This window comes from Sabethes cyaneus, chromosome 3 (genome assembly GCF_943734655.1).
Source record: "Sabethes cyaneus chromosome 3, idSabCyanKW18_F2, whole genome shotgun sequence".
Taxonomy (NCBI): domain Eukaryota; kingdom Metazoa; phylum Arthropoda; class Insecta; order Diptera; family Culicidae; genus Sabethes; species Sabethes cyaneus.
Window position 1 is genome coordinate 103,386,233 of NC_071355.1, and position 16,615 is coordinate 103,402,847.

The window sequence follows — 16,615 nt, forward strand, 5'->3', positions numbered from 1 at the left end:
TCAGTCGAGATTCGAACATACGACGATTGGCTTGTTAGGCTAGCATTGTACCCCGAGACAAACAGCCACTTTAAAATCAGTTCTGCTCAAAAATTCTGTACACGATGTTTTCATTGCTTTCATATGTTCTATAAAGTTATTTAGTAGGTTAAAATACACACTGAAGATTGTTTATCGCTAGGATGCATATGGATGATAACTAGCACAGCATTAACAAACAATTGAATTATGTTCCGAAGACGTGTCGATATCTGTATGATTATTTCCAGCTCAAAACGCTTAAAAAGACATTTTTTTCTCGACTATTTTCGATTGGAATTGGAATTTGAATGTGAATATAGTTTCTTTCTAATCCTAATATTTGACGGGCAATATTTCGAAAGGTCCAATGTGCAAATGAGATTCTTTTTGCGCCTCCTTTCTTACGCTTATTACGGCGGCATAAATGCACTTGAATGCATCTATTTTGCATGGAACGGTTGCCGGTGTTATTGGAAAGCTAAAATCCTTTAGAAAAATTGGGTTGAAATGCATTTATGTCTCCGTAATAAGCATAAGAGAGGAGACGCATAGAGAATCTCTCATTTACACATTGAACCTTTTGACATGTTGGTCGAGATTTCCACGTTTATCTGTAAGTAAAAAATAAAAAGGTTTGACAAAACGGGTCTTTTCTTTTAAAAAGGAGGTACTGCCACTAATCGTGGGGGGTATCAATCGGCACCAAATTTAAGATGTTTGCTTTCTGACCTATAATGAACAATCTGACAAAATTTGGTTCGAATTCGTGAAGGTCGATTACACGGTTATCGGATACTTTGCATGTGTTAACTTTAATAGATAATTTTTAGATTTCACATCTGAATAACTTGAGAATGGCTGGGCCTGGAAACAGCTTATTTAAGACTTTAGTTCAAAGTGATGTGTATAGAATTTGACTCTGTCAGTTTTATAAAAATTACAAATTCAAATACAAATTAAAAATAATATTTGACCTGGAAATGCCCATTTCTAATGACATATAAGCTGGTATAACAAAGGTTCCTTTCACCACTAGATGGATTAAATCGGGTTTTTCATGTTATTATTGAGTAAGGGTAAGTTGGTTGTTACTAATTTGAGTAAGTGCAAGTAAAAGTAAGTTGTAAGAGGAAATATTATTCTTCAACATATACATTGCGTAGTAAAAGTCTACTTTATAGGTTTTTGAACTACGCATAAATTTCTGTAATGCCATTCTTTTTGATTGACATCAATAATTTTTCTTGAATAAATTTCATCAATTTTTATTAACCCTCGGTTACTCACGCTGCTGCATTTTGTACAACACGTTTTGGAGGGTTAATATCTTTTGATCGGCAAAGCCGATTCTTCTGAAATTTTGCAGATATATTTGCAGCATTAAAATCTCTAATTTGATGCCAAAATAATTCAAACCAGATAAATCATCTTAGATGAAATCGTATAAATTATTGTAAATTTTAATATGCTGTATTCAATTGCTCATAACTTTCAAATTAAGAGTCCAATCAAAAAACAAATCAATAGTGATCTATTAGGTGATGTTACTTTTTAAATGAGACTAATTGCGCCAAAATCGGTTTAGTCATCTCTAAGAAACAGGCGATAATTATAACCTTGTCAAAACAGGTTTTTTAAGCATTACTTTTAAACTATTTGTTTGATTTCAATAAAATTTTCCCTAAAAATTTAGTGTTAACAAGAGCTTTCATTCGATACCAAGATCGTTGAAATCGGTCATTTGGCTCCGGAGAAAATCGTGTCACGTAATTTTCACTTTTTTACTTATAACTTTTAAACGAAATGTCGGACCCCGAAACAATTCAATAGTGATATACTAGGCAATAATACCTTTCAAACAAAAGTAATAGCGAACAAATCGGCTCAGCCATCTCCGAGAAACAGGCGATAGAAAAGTTGCGCCCCGCACATACATACACACAGACATTGCTCAGTTCGTCGAACCCTGTCGATTGGTATATGTGGCTCGGCCCTCCGGGCCTCGGATCAATTTCGTGTTTTTCGACAAATTCCTAAACCTTTGTTATAGTATAACAAAGGTAAAAAAAATATTTTTTCAAAGTTTTTGGTCGTTTATGTCCCCTTAAGCATTGTTCTACACGCAAAATAATCCACACATCCTTTCCACGTGAAAAATCACGTAAATTTCTCTACAGGGAGTTACGTGACTTTCAGATGAACATTATTGGAAAATACAATAATATCTGTCTTATTTCCACGTAAATTCTCGCATACTAATGCAAACTACATTAAATTCACGTAAATAGTACGGGAAAAGTTGTATGGAAAATATTCACATAACTTTTCCCATAATTTCGACGTGAAAATTATTTACTTTCGACGTTACCCCGATGCATAACAAAAACATAACAGAATCGTAATCAAAATTACTAAACATTACCATGAAAGGTGGTAAAATTGTCTGAGAACATGTTATTTGTACAAAAATCATAGTAAATTAGAATGGCTTTTTCATGGTATATATTGTCAAAAAGCAAGCGTTTTCAGAAAAATGGTACGAGATACCATGGTTCGCGTTTCAATGTACTATCATATAGGTATAGGGTAATGGCACCTGTTTTCTACAGGGCACCAGTTTTCGCCACCCTATTGGATCACAGGTGTTTTATATTTATTTAGTGTAGAATAATTAGCACAATATACCCATTGATATAGACCAATTGACCAATAAAATACGTCTCCAAAGGCTTGATATTTATATATTTCAAATTACCATTATTATTGTTGGGAAAGTAATATATTTTATGGTTACAGTAGAAAACTCAAAAATATCAACGATTGTATGCAATTAACACCCAAATCATTGCTTATTTACCGTATTTTAAAAAAATTTTAGGCACCTGATATATAATATTTCAGAAAACCCGTAAATAATTGGGTAAAAAGTTTTAGGCAGTCACAACAGAGAAATAGTTGTTAGAGTTGATTAGATCAACTAAGAAAACCCACGGACCTGTAGGGTAAGGGCACTATAATTCGACCTATGAAACCAGCGCAAGGCTAACAAAATGCAATATATCGTCCAAATAGCGCCATTTTTAGGAAAATATGATAGAATAGTACAAAAGGATGTATATTTAATTAATATTTCAAAGGAAATAAGTGTGCGATGTAGATTTTTCACTCATTTTCTTGTTTCAATTCAATATCCCATTGGGCTAATTTTCGACCCCTTGTTTTAGTTTTCGACCCTTGCGTGATCTAATATTCGACCCAAGTACAAAGTAATGTATTTTCAAAGTCGAGCGTTGGTTAAATTGATAAATTTAATGCAAGATAATAACTGCAACATTTCTTTAATATCACTTTGGTATTATTTCTTTTCAAACTAAACCGTAAATCTTTTTTGTAGACTATTTCAATTACCCTTCTCCTTTGAATGAATAGATGGAAAATGTTTGAAATGCAATCCCGGAAAACGCCTGAAATCATACAATTACTTCCGGGTCTGGTTTCATGGCTTTTGAGCGAGGTCGAAAAATGAAACAAGCGTTTTTGAAAGCATAGAGCAGGCTGTTTCGACCGGTCGAAAACTAGATCACAAACAGTTTCGCGTTCCAATTTTCGTACTTTTTTAAACGTCTTTAATTACATAATAAAAAACAAATATGCACTGTAACAAAAGAAAATTGGACAGAAATATTGCCTTTTCTTTGTATAATAACATATTGCATGAATTCAGTGTCCTAATATACACAATTTATGGAAATTTTGATTTCGTATGTTTTCACTAGACGAAAAGAAAACACTCGAACTCCAATCCCAGCTTTAAAAAAATTGATTATTTGGACGTACAGACGCCAATTTTGGTGGGGTATTGCAAAATTTCTAGCAAAATAACAACCTTGACAATATCCTAAATAATAGCTTTTCTCTACCTTTTTCTTAGGAATCTATTTGATGAATGTTTCAGCAGTGGTGCGAAAACTAGCACAGGGTCGAAAACTAGATCCCTTACCCTATTTTTAATTTTTTCTCTTTGCCCCGCACCGGAATGCTGCGAAAACGCAAACGCATAGATTTACAGCAGCGGAGGTATATTGTTTTGCGCAGCTTCATCGTTCCAGTTCCGGAAAACTTAGAACTTTATTTATTTATTTATTCACTATTTGATGGGGCTTTCAACCGTTGGTTGGTTCACCCCAAATAACTTAGAACTTTAGATTTGGATCCAGAAATACTGTTGATGATGATATCGCTTTCACTCAATTCGTCCACTTCTGAGCTGTCTAAAAAGTAGCAGTTATATTTACACGGCTGTAATTTTGTTATATGTAACATTTAAATTTTAAACAAATACTGAATTTGGAACTATCTGTGAATGAAATCCATAAAAACCAATCGATGAAACACTCGGGCGACAACGACTTGTACGATCCTCCGTAGATCCAGATCAAAAAAGGAATATTAGAATAAAAAATTCCAAAACCCAATAAATTTGTCGATCATTAGCTCGTGGTGACATAAAGTTCAGAGATGAACAGTGGTTGGGTTTATCATGATAAAGAAAATTTTTAGATCAAAGAGTTGCTTCATCGGACCGAATACCTAATATCACTATTATATTGTACACTCTTAAATGAGTTTAACTGTAAATAGGCTGAATTTAGTTGAAACTTGGTTAAAATGACTCAAAATGCCCGCAAAGTGTACAAACTCAGATTCTAAGTAGTTTTGTAACCAAAAATTGGCAGGAGAGACTTAAAACTGTTATTTGAGTGTGTAATATTGAGAATAATTCAATTATTGGCATCAAGTAGCCAAAATTGGTTTAATTTTCTACTCAGAATTTGAGTTTGTACACTTTAAGCGAATTTTGAATAGATTTAACCAAGTTTTAGCTAAATCTAACCTATTTACATGTAGACTCATTTTAGGGTGCAGGGAGAACCGACCGACGTCACTAACCTCAAAGCTACGCAGAACACGTAAAAAAACAACAACTAGCTCAACATGAAACAGACTGATTTGCAGTGTAATGTAATAACATTTATTCAACCAATGTTCCTTAAGAAAGGCACCATTTCCCTGATACATGTCCAAGTCATCCTCGATTTTCTTTCTTCGTTTTGATTATCTCTTTCGCAAGCCCTTATGCACGGCTATTTCGGGCCTCAGCGAAGAAGCAGATGTTTTCAAAACCGCGCACATCCTATGTTCATTCCTTTTTATTCTGCCTTTCAACAAAAGACCGTCCTGCTGTTCCTGATATTTGGCTGATTCTCTTATGATACTGACCAATCTGTATTCTTTCATCTGCACTACTTCAGGACGCTGATTATTAGTTACAAGCTCGCTCTAGCACCTCATGACATTAGTTAAAAATACAATCAAGTTTGTAAATAAAAATTACAAAATGCACCTTTAGTAAAATTTGCATTATAAAAACTAAAGTCTATATAGTCTAGATAAGTAAAGACATATATTTTTTACAATGCAAATTTCATTATATATCTATTTTTGTATCCATAACTCTATATTAAAACGACGAATACCAGTTGATTTGTGTTGCCATCCTGTACCTCTGAGACAATTTAAAAAAAAAATCGTTGAAATTTTAAAGGGTAGATTGGTCATACAAAGTAAATAAAAATCTTCAATGACGCTTCCACAATAAACGTAAATCACAGCCAGTAATGATTTTTTTTGCAACATATGCCCATTGGTGACCATTTTAGGAGCTTTTCACTGTATTGGGGCTGACCGGAAATGTTCCAGATTAAGTTACCGCTGGGGGAAATGGCCAGTATCGAACATGAACAAAAGTTTATCATGCTTCAACTCAAATTACGCTAGAATTTGAAAACTAGATCAATGAAAGCCAAATCTTTACAAGTAGACTAGTTTAATTGTTAACTGCCGGAAGATTAGAAGATTAGGGTCAGTGCTACTATCCTATTGACTCTAACAGCCTGAATGATCTAGTGTTACTATTGATAGTTTTTGTGGTCGACGTCTTTGTGAAGTCTCGAATTTCTCGACTTCGATTAGTTTGTGAGTTTCGCGAAAATTTCTGTTTTATTTATATGAGAGTCCTTATCCCCCATAGGGGTGAGAGGTCTCTAACCATCATAAAATAAATTCAAGACTCCAAAATAGTGTTCGACATCGGAACAAAAATTGAAGTCCGGGTTCCTGTCCGGTCGGGATAAAAATCGGAACGAACTTTTTAGGTCCGATTTCGTTCCGGTCCGATTTGGCTCTGTTCCGGTTCCAGTCCGATTCCGGTCCGGAAGTCCGAAGTTGTCCGGATGCAAAATTAAGCAGTTTAAGAAAAGTAGGCAAATAACAAAGTTTGGAATGTGTGGAACCTGTAATTTGTAACTTATAAAATGTGAGCTTCTTCTCCCTCCTTTACGAGTCTCCGGTTCCTTGAATTCGTTCATTTATAAAAATTTAAAAATGCAGCACGATTAACTGATGCTTAGCAGTTTGCCCATAAAGAAAATCTTTGCACAACTATTCTGAATGGTTTACACCGGCCGGCGCTTGTTAATTCAATGAAAGAGTAAAGACTACTGTTTTACCTGACTCATAGCGAATATTCGGTGTATTTGCGGGACCTCAAAATCGGGAAAAAGTTGAAGTGAGCGACGTTCCCTCGCTTAATTCGCACCCCTGAAAATAACTTACAAAAACGTTATTATTCAAGTGACAGTAGTATGCAATGCTTTCTTTGTTAAACTAGAGCGTTAATCGTGCAACTTTTGACAGGTTTAAAGCAAGAATAAAAACATAACTTACAAAAAACTTGGTGATATTCGTATTAACTGGATAAAATCCATATTCGCTATAAACGGTATAGTATACATTTTATTTCAATAACACGTATATTCGTTGTGAGTCAGGTAAGACAGTAGCCTTGAAGCTGATGCGTCGCTCAGCGTCACACGAAAATGTGACCAATTATAAACAAAGAAGTACTAAAAATGTTTAAGGCAGGCCATAGAGAAGCGTATCAAGGGTACATGAAATATGTTCAAACCCGTTTTAAAAGCAACCAAAACCGATCTGAAAATTTGTAAATGGTTGGAGAAAAAGTGTCCACATCCCGGATCGTGTTAATTAAAGGGTGTCGCAGCTACCGATGCGAAGTTCAATCGTCAATTGAACTTTTTGCGGTATATTTCAACAGTGTGTTTACTGAAGCGACTGGTAATATGAGAGGATTTCCTATTGATTATGACGAGACGCCCAGGGTTGTGTGAAAAACGGCATTTTTGAGCTCGATGTCAACAAATCCGCTGGTCCGGATATGCTAACCAATAGAATCCTCAAGCAATCTCGCCAAGAATTTGTGTTTCCGCTCACTAGCAGGGTTGCCACATGCACAAATTATTCTGTGTTTAACAGATATTTGAAAGAAATCGTCTGTACAGAATCTGTATACATAGAATACAGATTTTCACCAAATTACACAGATTAAACAGATTTTTGAACTTTTACATGAGAGTGAAAGAGACGGAAATAGTCAGCAAAATGACTCTCTATCTCTTTCACTTTCATTGTTTTGCATTGGACAGATTTTTGCACAGATATTTTTCCTCACCGTCCAGATTGTCAGATTTTTCCAACAAAAAACACAGAATTATATGTGGCATCCCTGCCACTAGTTTGTGCAATGTGTCGTTAGCCTCCGGTCATTTTTCGGGAATCTGGAAGATTTCGCACATTACTTCAATACATAAAAAGGTATCAGATATGATGTAGAAAATTATCATGGAGTCGCTATACAATCGGCTGTTCTGAATCTCTTCAAGTCATTAGTTTACAGTCACCTTTACGACCAGGTATTCGGTCGTATTTCTTCTGTGCAACACAGATTCTTGAAGAAGAAATCGGGAGTCTAAAACCTGTGTGAATTCACCTCGATGGTTACGGACTGCTTTTCAAAAGGCTTTTAAGTGTATTGCATATTACCGATATGAGTAAAGCGCCTGAGGCAGTTAAAGAGTTTGGTGTTCGAGAATCACTATACAAATGGTTGGTGTCATATCTAAAGCATAGAATACAATTTGTTAAAATTCATGGCAACAAATCTTGCTAATTTACTGTAGACTCTGGAGTACCGCAAGGCAGTCACTTAGGACCGCTATTGTTTGTAGTTCTAATAAACAAATTGCCTGATGATATCTCCCATTAAGGTATTCAAATTTACGCTGACGATGTAAAAATCTTTTTACCAATCAAGTCCATGGAAAATTGCATGAAATTACAGCTCGACCTAGAACACGTTGGAAGGTACTGCGAAAACCGTGGATTAAAAGTGAATACCGATAAGTGCTCAATAATGACATTCACCATAAAAATCAGCCCCGTGATCTTTGACTACGTTTACCGGAATAGATTAGTGCCGCGTACAGCTACAGAATATGTTCGCGACCTGGGTGTAACATTTGACCGCTCACTATCCTTCAATAGACATATTGATAACGTGATCAAAGAAAGTTTGAAACTGTTCTCACTCGTTAGGAGATATGGCCGTGACCTCTATAATCCACATGGCAATATACAAAGATCTTCTTAGGAGCAAACTGGATTTCGCAAGTGTAATATGGCGCCCGCAGTAAGTTACTCACATTCAGCGTTTAGAAGGAATCTAGAAAAGATTTGTTAGATTTGCTCTCAGAAATCTCAGATGGAAGGGAGAGCAGTTACCATCTTATCACGACCTGTGTTGCTTGGTTGACCTCGACTCGGTCCACTCGAGACAAAAGCTTGCGAATACCGTATACTTCACGAACATCCTTCTAGGACGAGCCTCTTTCCAGCCGATTAGTACTGAACGATAGCCCAGTCTCGCTTCGACGAAGGAGAACATTCGAGCCACCGACCAGAAACTGCTCACGGAATGAACTAACACGCTTCATGAATAGCTTCAACGCACTTCAAGAAATAATGGCTATAGATAAGAGCTAAGATACAATAAGACGTCGGCTTAGTTTATATTGTAGAGGACATTAATATTAATGTTTTTATTGTTTATTTGTAATGTTTATTTTTAAAAATGTGATTCATGTACGTATTTTTATATTATGAAAATAGGTTAAGATTGGGTAACGTGCTCAATGCCTATATTTAAATACAATACAATACAATACAATGGATAATTCCAAAACGACAAATTTCGTAAGAGTTAGAATATGGGTTTTCCGGCATTTCTTCATAATTCTCCACCGTTATGGAAAATTTAATGAAAAGCTTGTTATGACTGATATTTCTCCTGAATATCTGAGAAGATTTTATTGCATTTTCATAAAAAAGTAGTGCTACGATGCTTGGTTTAAGAGTTATAAACTTGTTGTATCTGAGAATAAATACAACGGAGTTTATCGCTGGGTCCTCTAGGGACGAAATGAAATAATCCTATTTGTCTTTTGCTTTGCCTTTGTTAACGATAAGTAAACGATCTATATAGATTAATAGCGAATTCATAAATTAACCTGCCTCAGGTCGATTGGCACTCAGTTTTAATCGAAATGCTGTCAAAGCGTTCATAAATTAACCGAGATTGCATTTCGGTTAAACTGACAGCATTCAGTTTGAAGCGCAGGTTAAAACTGTCTAGCATTACGGTTTACGTGTCGATCTGTCAAACTGCCCGTATCGTTCATAAATTTCGGGTTCGAGTTAGCACTAACCCAGGTTAATTTATGAATTCGCTATAAGCTGTTTTGTGCGAAATGAGTCAGTTGTTCAATATACATGATCAAGATCGATCACGCTAGTTTTATTTGACCGAAAACTCGTCCCGTGCGGAAGATCATACTCTCATTTCGAAGTCGATTGGATGCTGCTGCGGCTCACTACCGTTTGCTGGACCGCTGGTGGAAGTTACTAATAGTCACGGGAATGACACTTCCAATACCAACCTGTACAAAAAAACGTAGCCAACATAGAGCGGGCCCAAGCTGACAGCTTCATAGATGGGCTCAAGCTGACAACCGAGTCGGATGTGTAAATTGTTAAATTTTCTTAGTTTTAGTTTGATTTTAGCCAAGGTTTTAGCATCACATAGCTAATGTTAGGCAGGCAATTGATGCGAAATACATGTAACTGTGAAAATGGTTAGTTAAATTCGTTTTGTGAGATCGCTTTGCGTTTGCCGCCTTTTTCATGTGAGCAACGAAAATGTGACGTCATATCAGCCCCCTGCTAATAGTACGATTAGCGATGTCCGTTAATCGTTCGATTAATTCAACTAATCGAATAGCACAAGGAATATTCGAATAATTTTTAATCGAATACTGCCAGCACGAGTAGTTTGAACTAATCGAACAGTTCAATGAGTACGAATAATCCCCGAATAAAGATCGTTAATCGTTCATAATCGTTCGATTAATCGAATTAATCAAAGAAATATTCGAATATATTTAATCGAACACTACTAGCACCAATAGTGGAATTAATCGATTAGTGCAGACAACGCTCACCGATTAATCGATAAGCGAATAATTGTCGACTAACATTAGAAAAGGGCGGATAAGCCAACTGTCAAACAGAACGAGTGAGAGTTCATTTTCCTATGCTGCTCCAGCAAAAAATAACTCACTCGTTCTGTTTGACAGTTGGCTTAGCCGCCCTTTTCAAATTCAAAGGGGGGAGGGGTCAGAATTCACCACAGAAAAAATTTCTGCCTTCTAAAACCTCCAAATTCCAGATTTAGTTCCGTTTGCTTGATTAGTTCTCAAATAATGAGGAAATTTGCAATTCTTGCCTCCTAATACCCCCACATGCCGGATTTGGTTCAATTTGCTTGATTAGTTCTCGAGATAAGAGTAAATTTGTATTTCAATTGTATGGAAGTCCCCCTCTTAAAGAGGAGAGGGGTCATAATTCTCCTCCTAAAGAGGGGAGGGGTCTCAATTTACCATAGACAAAATTCTTGTCTCCAAAAACACCCACATGCCAAATTTAGTTCCAATTGCTTGATTAGTTCTCTAGTTAAGCAAAAATTTGTGTTTCATTTGTATGGGAGCCCCCACCCCCTCTTAAGTGGGGAGGGGTCTCTAACTATCATAAGAACCTTCCCTGGCCCCAAAAACCCCTACATGCAAACTTTCACGCCAATTGGTTTAGTAGTTTTCAATTCTATAAGGAACATACCGATAGACAGACAGAAATCCATTTTTATAGGTATAGATTTAGTCACAATTTACCTATTTTCTTTGTTGTGTTTTCCTTGACCTAATATAAAAGTTTTTTTATTAACGACCGTTTAAATAGATTTATTCATTCAGGTCCGATTTAATATAAAAGTTTCAAACTAACAGGCTACCGTAAGAAATAAACAAACAAATTACAAATTACAATCTGCGATCTAGGGTCATGTTGGTTGTATCTGGACATGGTCGAAGACTCCGGGATATACCCGTATCCGTACCCTTTTCTTCAACCCTCAAAATCACTTGATGTCTTGAAAGTAAAATTTATTTGAAGCGATGTCGTTCTCAGCGAAAAATATAAATTAAGACAAGAGCAAAATGGATTCATAAGGCGATTTATCTATTTTGGACATTCGTTACGCCTACTCTATTTTGAATATTTTCCATTTGATTTTGCCGTAAAAGTCCAAGTAAGTGTTACGCCTGCCCAAAATATATAAACCACCCTAGCAGTTGCGTTCAAGTTTGCAAATTGAGTGAAATGTTTTCGCACACAAACTTACTCCGATCATATTCTCCAGTTCGCCGAGCCATTCGTTTAGCAGCATATCTGGATCGTCGCTGAGGCATGACGACATTGCGGTTACTATCTGAAAGAATAATATAGAACGTGTATCTTCCATTACTCAACATATTCTCAAAATAACGACCAAAATGAACTCGATATAAGACAAACTCAATAAAAAACTCGATTTAATACATATTTTACCTCGATACAAGACAATTTTCTTTAACAAATAATTTTAATTAGAAAGCATGATAATTTGATGTAAAACTAATTTGATAATGGAACATTGTGACAAAACAATAAATTTTACTGACTCTCTTCAACCGTCATGTTATGTTTCTGTCACACTGCAGAGTGGCGATTTGTTGGAAAGCAAAGCTCATTTTTCTCGATATGCACAAGGGCGCTATTTAAATTTCAAATTCAATTTTTTGATGTCCAAATAAATTTGAAGAGTCCAATGATATGATGTTTGTTCATTGCACCATTCTTTTTCAGTGTATGCTGTGCTCGGAATCGAGTTGAGATAATTTAAAACGCCTTTTGACATCTTAACAGTAAGTTAGCACAGCTTAACAGTAACTTTGCAAAACTTTTTGGTTTATGTAATTCAACTAACTTTTTGGTATCATTCAACTAATTTCAAGTATCAAATTCTGTTTGTATTTCTGCGCATTAACTAAACTGACTAACAAATTTTTATATAACGTCTCTTAGTCAAATTTAAAAACCTCTTACAAGGAAACATCACTATGGGTCACAGGCTTAGAGCTTAACAATATACACCATAGTGTAGTCCTGTCGATCCAGAACATCACTGCACTGCTCGTATAGGTGTAGTCTATGGAACTTTTTTGAGAAAACTTAACTTGAATTTGTATGGGAAAATGACTCAATGGAGGCGCATGGTACATGAATATCCTACATACACTCTCAAGTAACAGAACAAAAAGAAAATTATATTGATTGAAAAAAGATGATTTTATTATACAACAAGCGTTTCTAAAATCACTTTTTTGTCCACCTGGAAGCGTTATTAAACTTTTCTCCTCGTTACGCTACACTTTCCATGTTATTTTCTACCGCACTTTCCGCGGGACTCCGCAGTTTGAAAGTGAGACTGCACAGAACTGTGACCAAATTGCGACGTACTGAAGGTACTGTCGTAAGAAAGATACAGCGCAACAACAGCATTTGGTATTAGGGTAAATAATCCAGATTTGGCTGGCAGGCACAATATCAATTTACGCAAACATTTTTGTTTTGTTCATATGAGAATCCTTATTCCCCTATCACAGGGTTGAGAGGTCTCAAACCATCATAAAAAATCCTGCCTACAAAAGCCCACACATGCCAAATTTGGTTCCGTTTGCTTGATTAGTTCTCTTGTTATGAGGTAGTTTGTATTTCATTTATATGGGAGCCCCCCCCCTCTTATAGGGAGAGGGCTCATGAGCTCCCTCCTAAAGAGCGAAGGAGTCTAAATTCATCATAGAAAAAAAAATTGTCACCAAAATCACCCACATGTTAAATTTGATTCCATTTGCTTGATTAGTTCTGGAGTTATTAAGAAATTTGTATTTCATTTGTATGGGAGCCCCCTAAAATGGAGAGGGGTCCTAATTCATCATAGAAAACATTTTTGCCTCCAAAAACCTTCACATGCCAAATTTGGTTCCATTTCATTAATTAGTTCTCGAGTTATGAGAAAATTTAATTTCATTTGTATAGGAGCCCCCCTCCGAAAGTAGGGAGGGGTCCTAATTCACTATAGAAAAAATTCTTGCCTCCAAAAACCTTCACATGCTAAATTTGGTTCCATTTGCTTGATTAGTTCTCGAGTTATGAGGAAATTTGTATTTCAGTTGTATAAAAGCCCCCCTCCTAAATGGGGGAGTGCCCCAAAAACCCCTACATGCAAATTTTCACGCCGATCGGTTCGACATGTCGGGATAAATATAAAATAATTAAGCAAATTGAGCATTTCTAACCGGGTTTTCACCTTATATAATGTTTTAAAACTTTACCCAATCGAATCGCAACAACAGGATATTTTCAGTTTTTACCCACAAAAAAGATCTATAATATTGCTGAAAACTGTAAAGCTTTATCTTTAGTATTTACGACGCTGCAGGGTTGCAATGCCATTGGTTGTAAAAAAGAGCGCTCTTTTTGCTACTAAGAGAGTAGCATAAATAAACCATAAATACAAAAGGCATAGTAATGCTTACTAAGTACACTTGTTGGTGTATTACAACACGACATTGTGCCTAAACCGAATATTTTCAATAGAAAAATTTGCAAAAAAAAGAAGTCTTCCGCAATGTTGTAGAGAATAACTAATTCTACAAACGCCCCATACATCACTTTTTGAAATTTTGCTTGGCTGAGATACTGTAATCAAAAGAGCAAAATCAGAGCGAAAAGTGTATGCCAAGCTTGCTCTCTTCGTGTTTCCGCTCTTAGGGTACCGCCAGAGTGCAAGCGACCTGCGACGCGACGCGACAGAACTATTTAGCAACGAGACGAAACATACGACGCGACCAGGGTGCCAGAGTAAGCGCGACTAGCAGCGACAAGAATAGCGACATCACTTGTCAATCAAAGTTACCACTAGGGTTGGGAATACCGACAGGATTTTTGAGAACCGGTATTTCGGTACTGGAAGGATCAGTACCGGTAATACCGGTACTGGTACCGGTACCCAAAGCTTTAAAAAGATGCTTTTATTTGATGTCCAATTCTTAAGTCACTTCACCTCACCTTGCAGTTACCATTTTATTGTACTGTCACTTAGGTAACAGGAGTCACCCAGGTACTTTCAAAATCGCTAATTGTGTTTTCATCTAAAATCTATGAGAATTGGGCCCTTGTAAAAATGAACAGAGTTAGCGATTGCAAAAATTGGAGTGATTCCAAACGACATCTGGCGAAAGTCGGGAGGTTACGATGGGTCGACAATGTCGCAATGATGGCGGATGACTGTGCACCCAAATCTGTTCTTTTCGAAAACCCCACCGATACCATGAATAAAGGAGCCCAACGACCAGGTTGAAGTCGACTTCGAGAAGCTCAATGAATTGGTGACAAGTAGCCTAGGACCAAGTACAGTGGAGACACGTTTTTGATACAACACGACCTCACGGTTGTATGCTGCTAGAGGAGAAGCTTACAAAATTCAACTTTAAGATGCACAGAATATTCAACGTACTGTTTACCATGCGAAAGCAAATCTGCCAGACGCTGAAAATGCTTTCTCAGAATGTATCGCTGATGGACAGGCTGTACTCAGGGTACCGAAAAGCATAGTCCAATACTCGCTCTTCAATCCTTGAGTTACATCGAAGCGAATTCATTCCGCAGAGTGTTTTGGTATACAGGTCTAATCGAACTTCTTAAAGCTTGAACTGCTATAGGCGTCTGAAGTCCGTTCTATTTTTTCTTCATGATCAGCTAGCTTTATTCATTCCAATAACTAACGCTCAACAATTTCCTCAATCTCGTTACTGGCGTTAAATCGTTGTAGTAACTCATCCGCTAGCTTTATCAAAAAATAGCGCGTAGTTTTAGAAATTATTTTAAAATTGTTATCTTCGATTTTAAGGCCGAATGTTAGAAAAAATGCATAATTGGTCAGTACCGAAAGTACCGGTTTTCTCTTGTGCCAGTACCGGTATTTCGGTACTGGAAAATCAGGCGGTAGTACCGGTATTCTCGGTTCCGATACTCCCGGTATCCCAACCCTAGTTACCACAGAAGTTATACGTTCTGTTTATTCCTCTTTCAAAGTAAAATTATTGTGTTACAATGGAAAAAGAATTTATGTCGGAAGGGGAACGAGATTTCTTTTTTGGTTAAAAGAATATGGTATTCATCCGATCAACCGGAAACGTGACGAGTAAGGGGAATATCATCATCTCTATACTGATTTATTAAATGATCCAACGAAATTTAAAAACTACACAAGAATGGAATTGGTGACCTTTAACTATATGCTGGAAAAAATTAGTTGTTATCTCATTTGCAGTTAGGACCTATTCAAAAATCAGGCGAGAAGTCTTAAGTAGTGGCCAAAACTGTTCATTTCGAACAGCTAAAGCTTAACACAAACAAACGCCCACTAGTTATGCTACGTTCTTTCACCCTTCCGTCTTCATGCATCATTCTTTTGACTGATACGTACTGAATAAAGTATACTTGTTGGCGTATTACAACACGACATTGTGCTTAAACCGAATATTTTCAATACAAAAATTTGCATTTACATACTTATTTATTTATATATTTTTTTATTTGTTTATTTATTTATTCAGAGCAGTATCTTTGACATGAAAAAACATTATCATATAAATGACACAAATGTACTATCAAGTGTAGTATTGAACAATGCATAATTTTCTGTAATGCCATACTGTTTGATTCATATCTGTTCGAGATACGGGGTTGACTGCCAGTATCGAAGGGTTACTTGTCCGCGACCGCGGCTGGCAGAAGGGCCAGTAGTGAAGTTCGGAATTTTCTGACCGTAAAAATATCACATTTACGGGAGCTTTAACTATTTATTGCTCGTCACCTCAAGTGATCAGATTGTACTGCCAGTTGCATGTGCATGACGATCTAAAGATAGATTCAGATTGCCTATCTGTAACAATGGATCTGTCCTACATCTCTCTCTGTATCAACTATATCGCTTATCATCGATAAGTCATTAATGATAATTGCATTTGACGTGATTTTAGATCATCATATAATTAGGGTAAGCAAATTTAACAATAGTGTAATTAGAATTTAGTTTTAAGCAATTTAGTTTTAAGCATTTAGATACTAAGAAAATTGATTTAATGTAGCATTAAGCTTTAAATTTAGTTATAGATTAAGT

The 16,615-nt window shown here is 36.2% G+C and overlaps 1 protein-coding gene across 2 annotated transcripts in view; it reads right to left on the bottom strand.

Moving 5' to 3' along the window:
* LOC128741910 (amyloid beta A4 precursor protein-binding family B member 1-interacting protein) overlaps positions 1–16,615 on the bottom strand; it is a 120,335-nt gene that overhangs the window by 57,093 nt on the left and 46,627 nt on the right. For both annotated transcript variants that reach the window (XM_053838026.1, XM_053838027.1), the window contains exon 2: positions 11,732–11,818. In XM_053838026.1, the coding sequence (XP_053694001.1) occupies positions 11,732–11,806 (75 nt within the window). In that variant the 5' untranslated portion in view covers positions 11,807–11,818. The remainder of the gene's footprint in view (positions 1–11,731; positions 11,819–16,615) is intronic.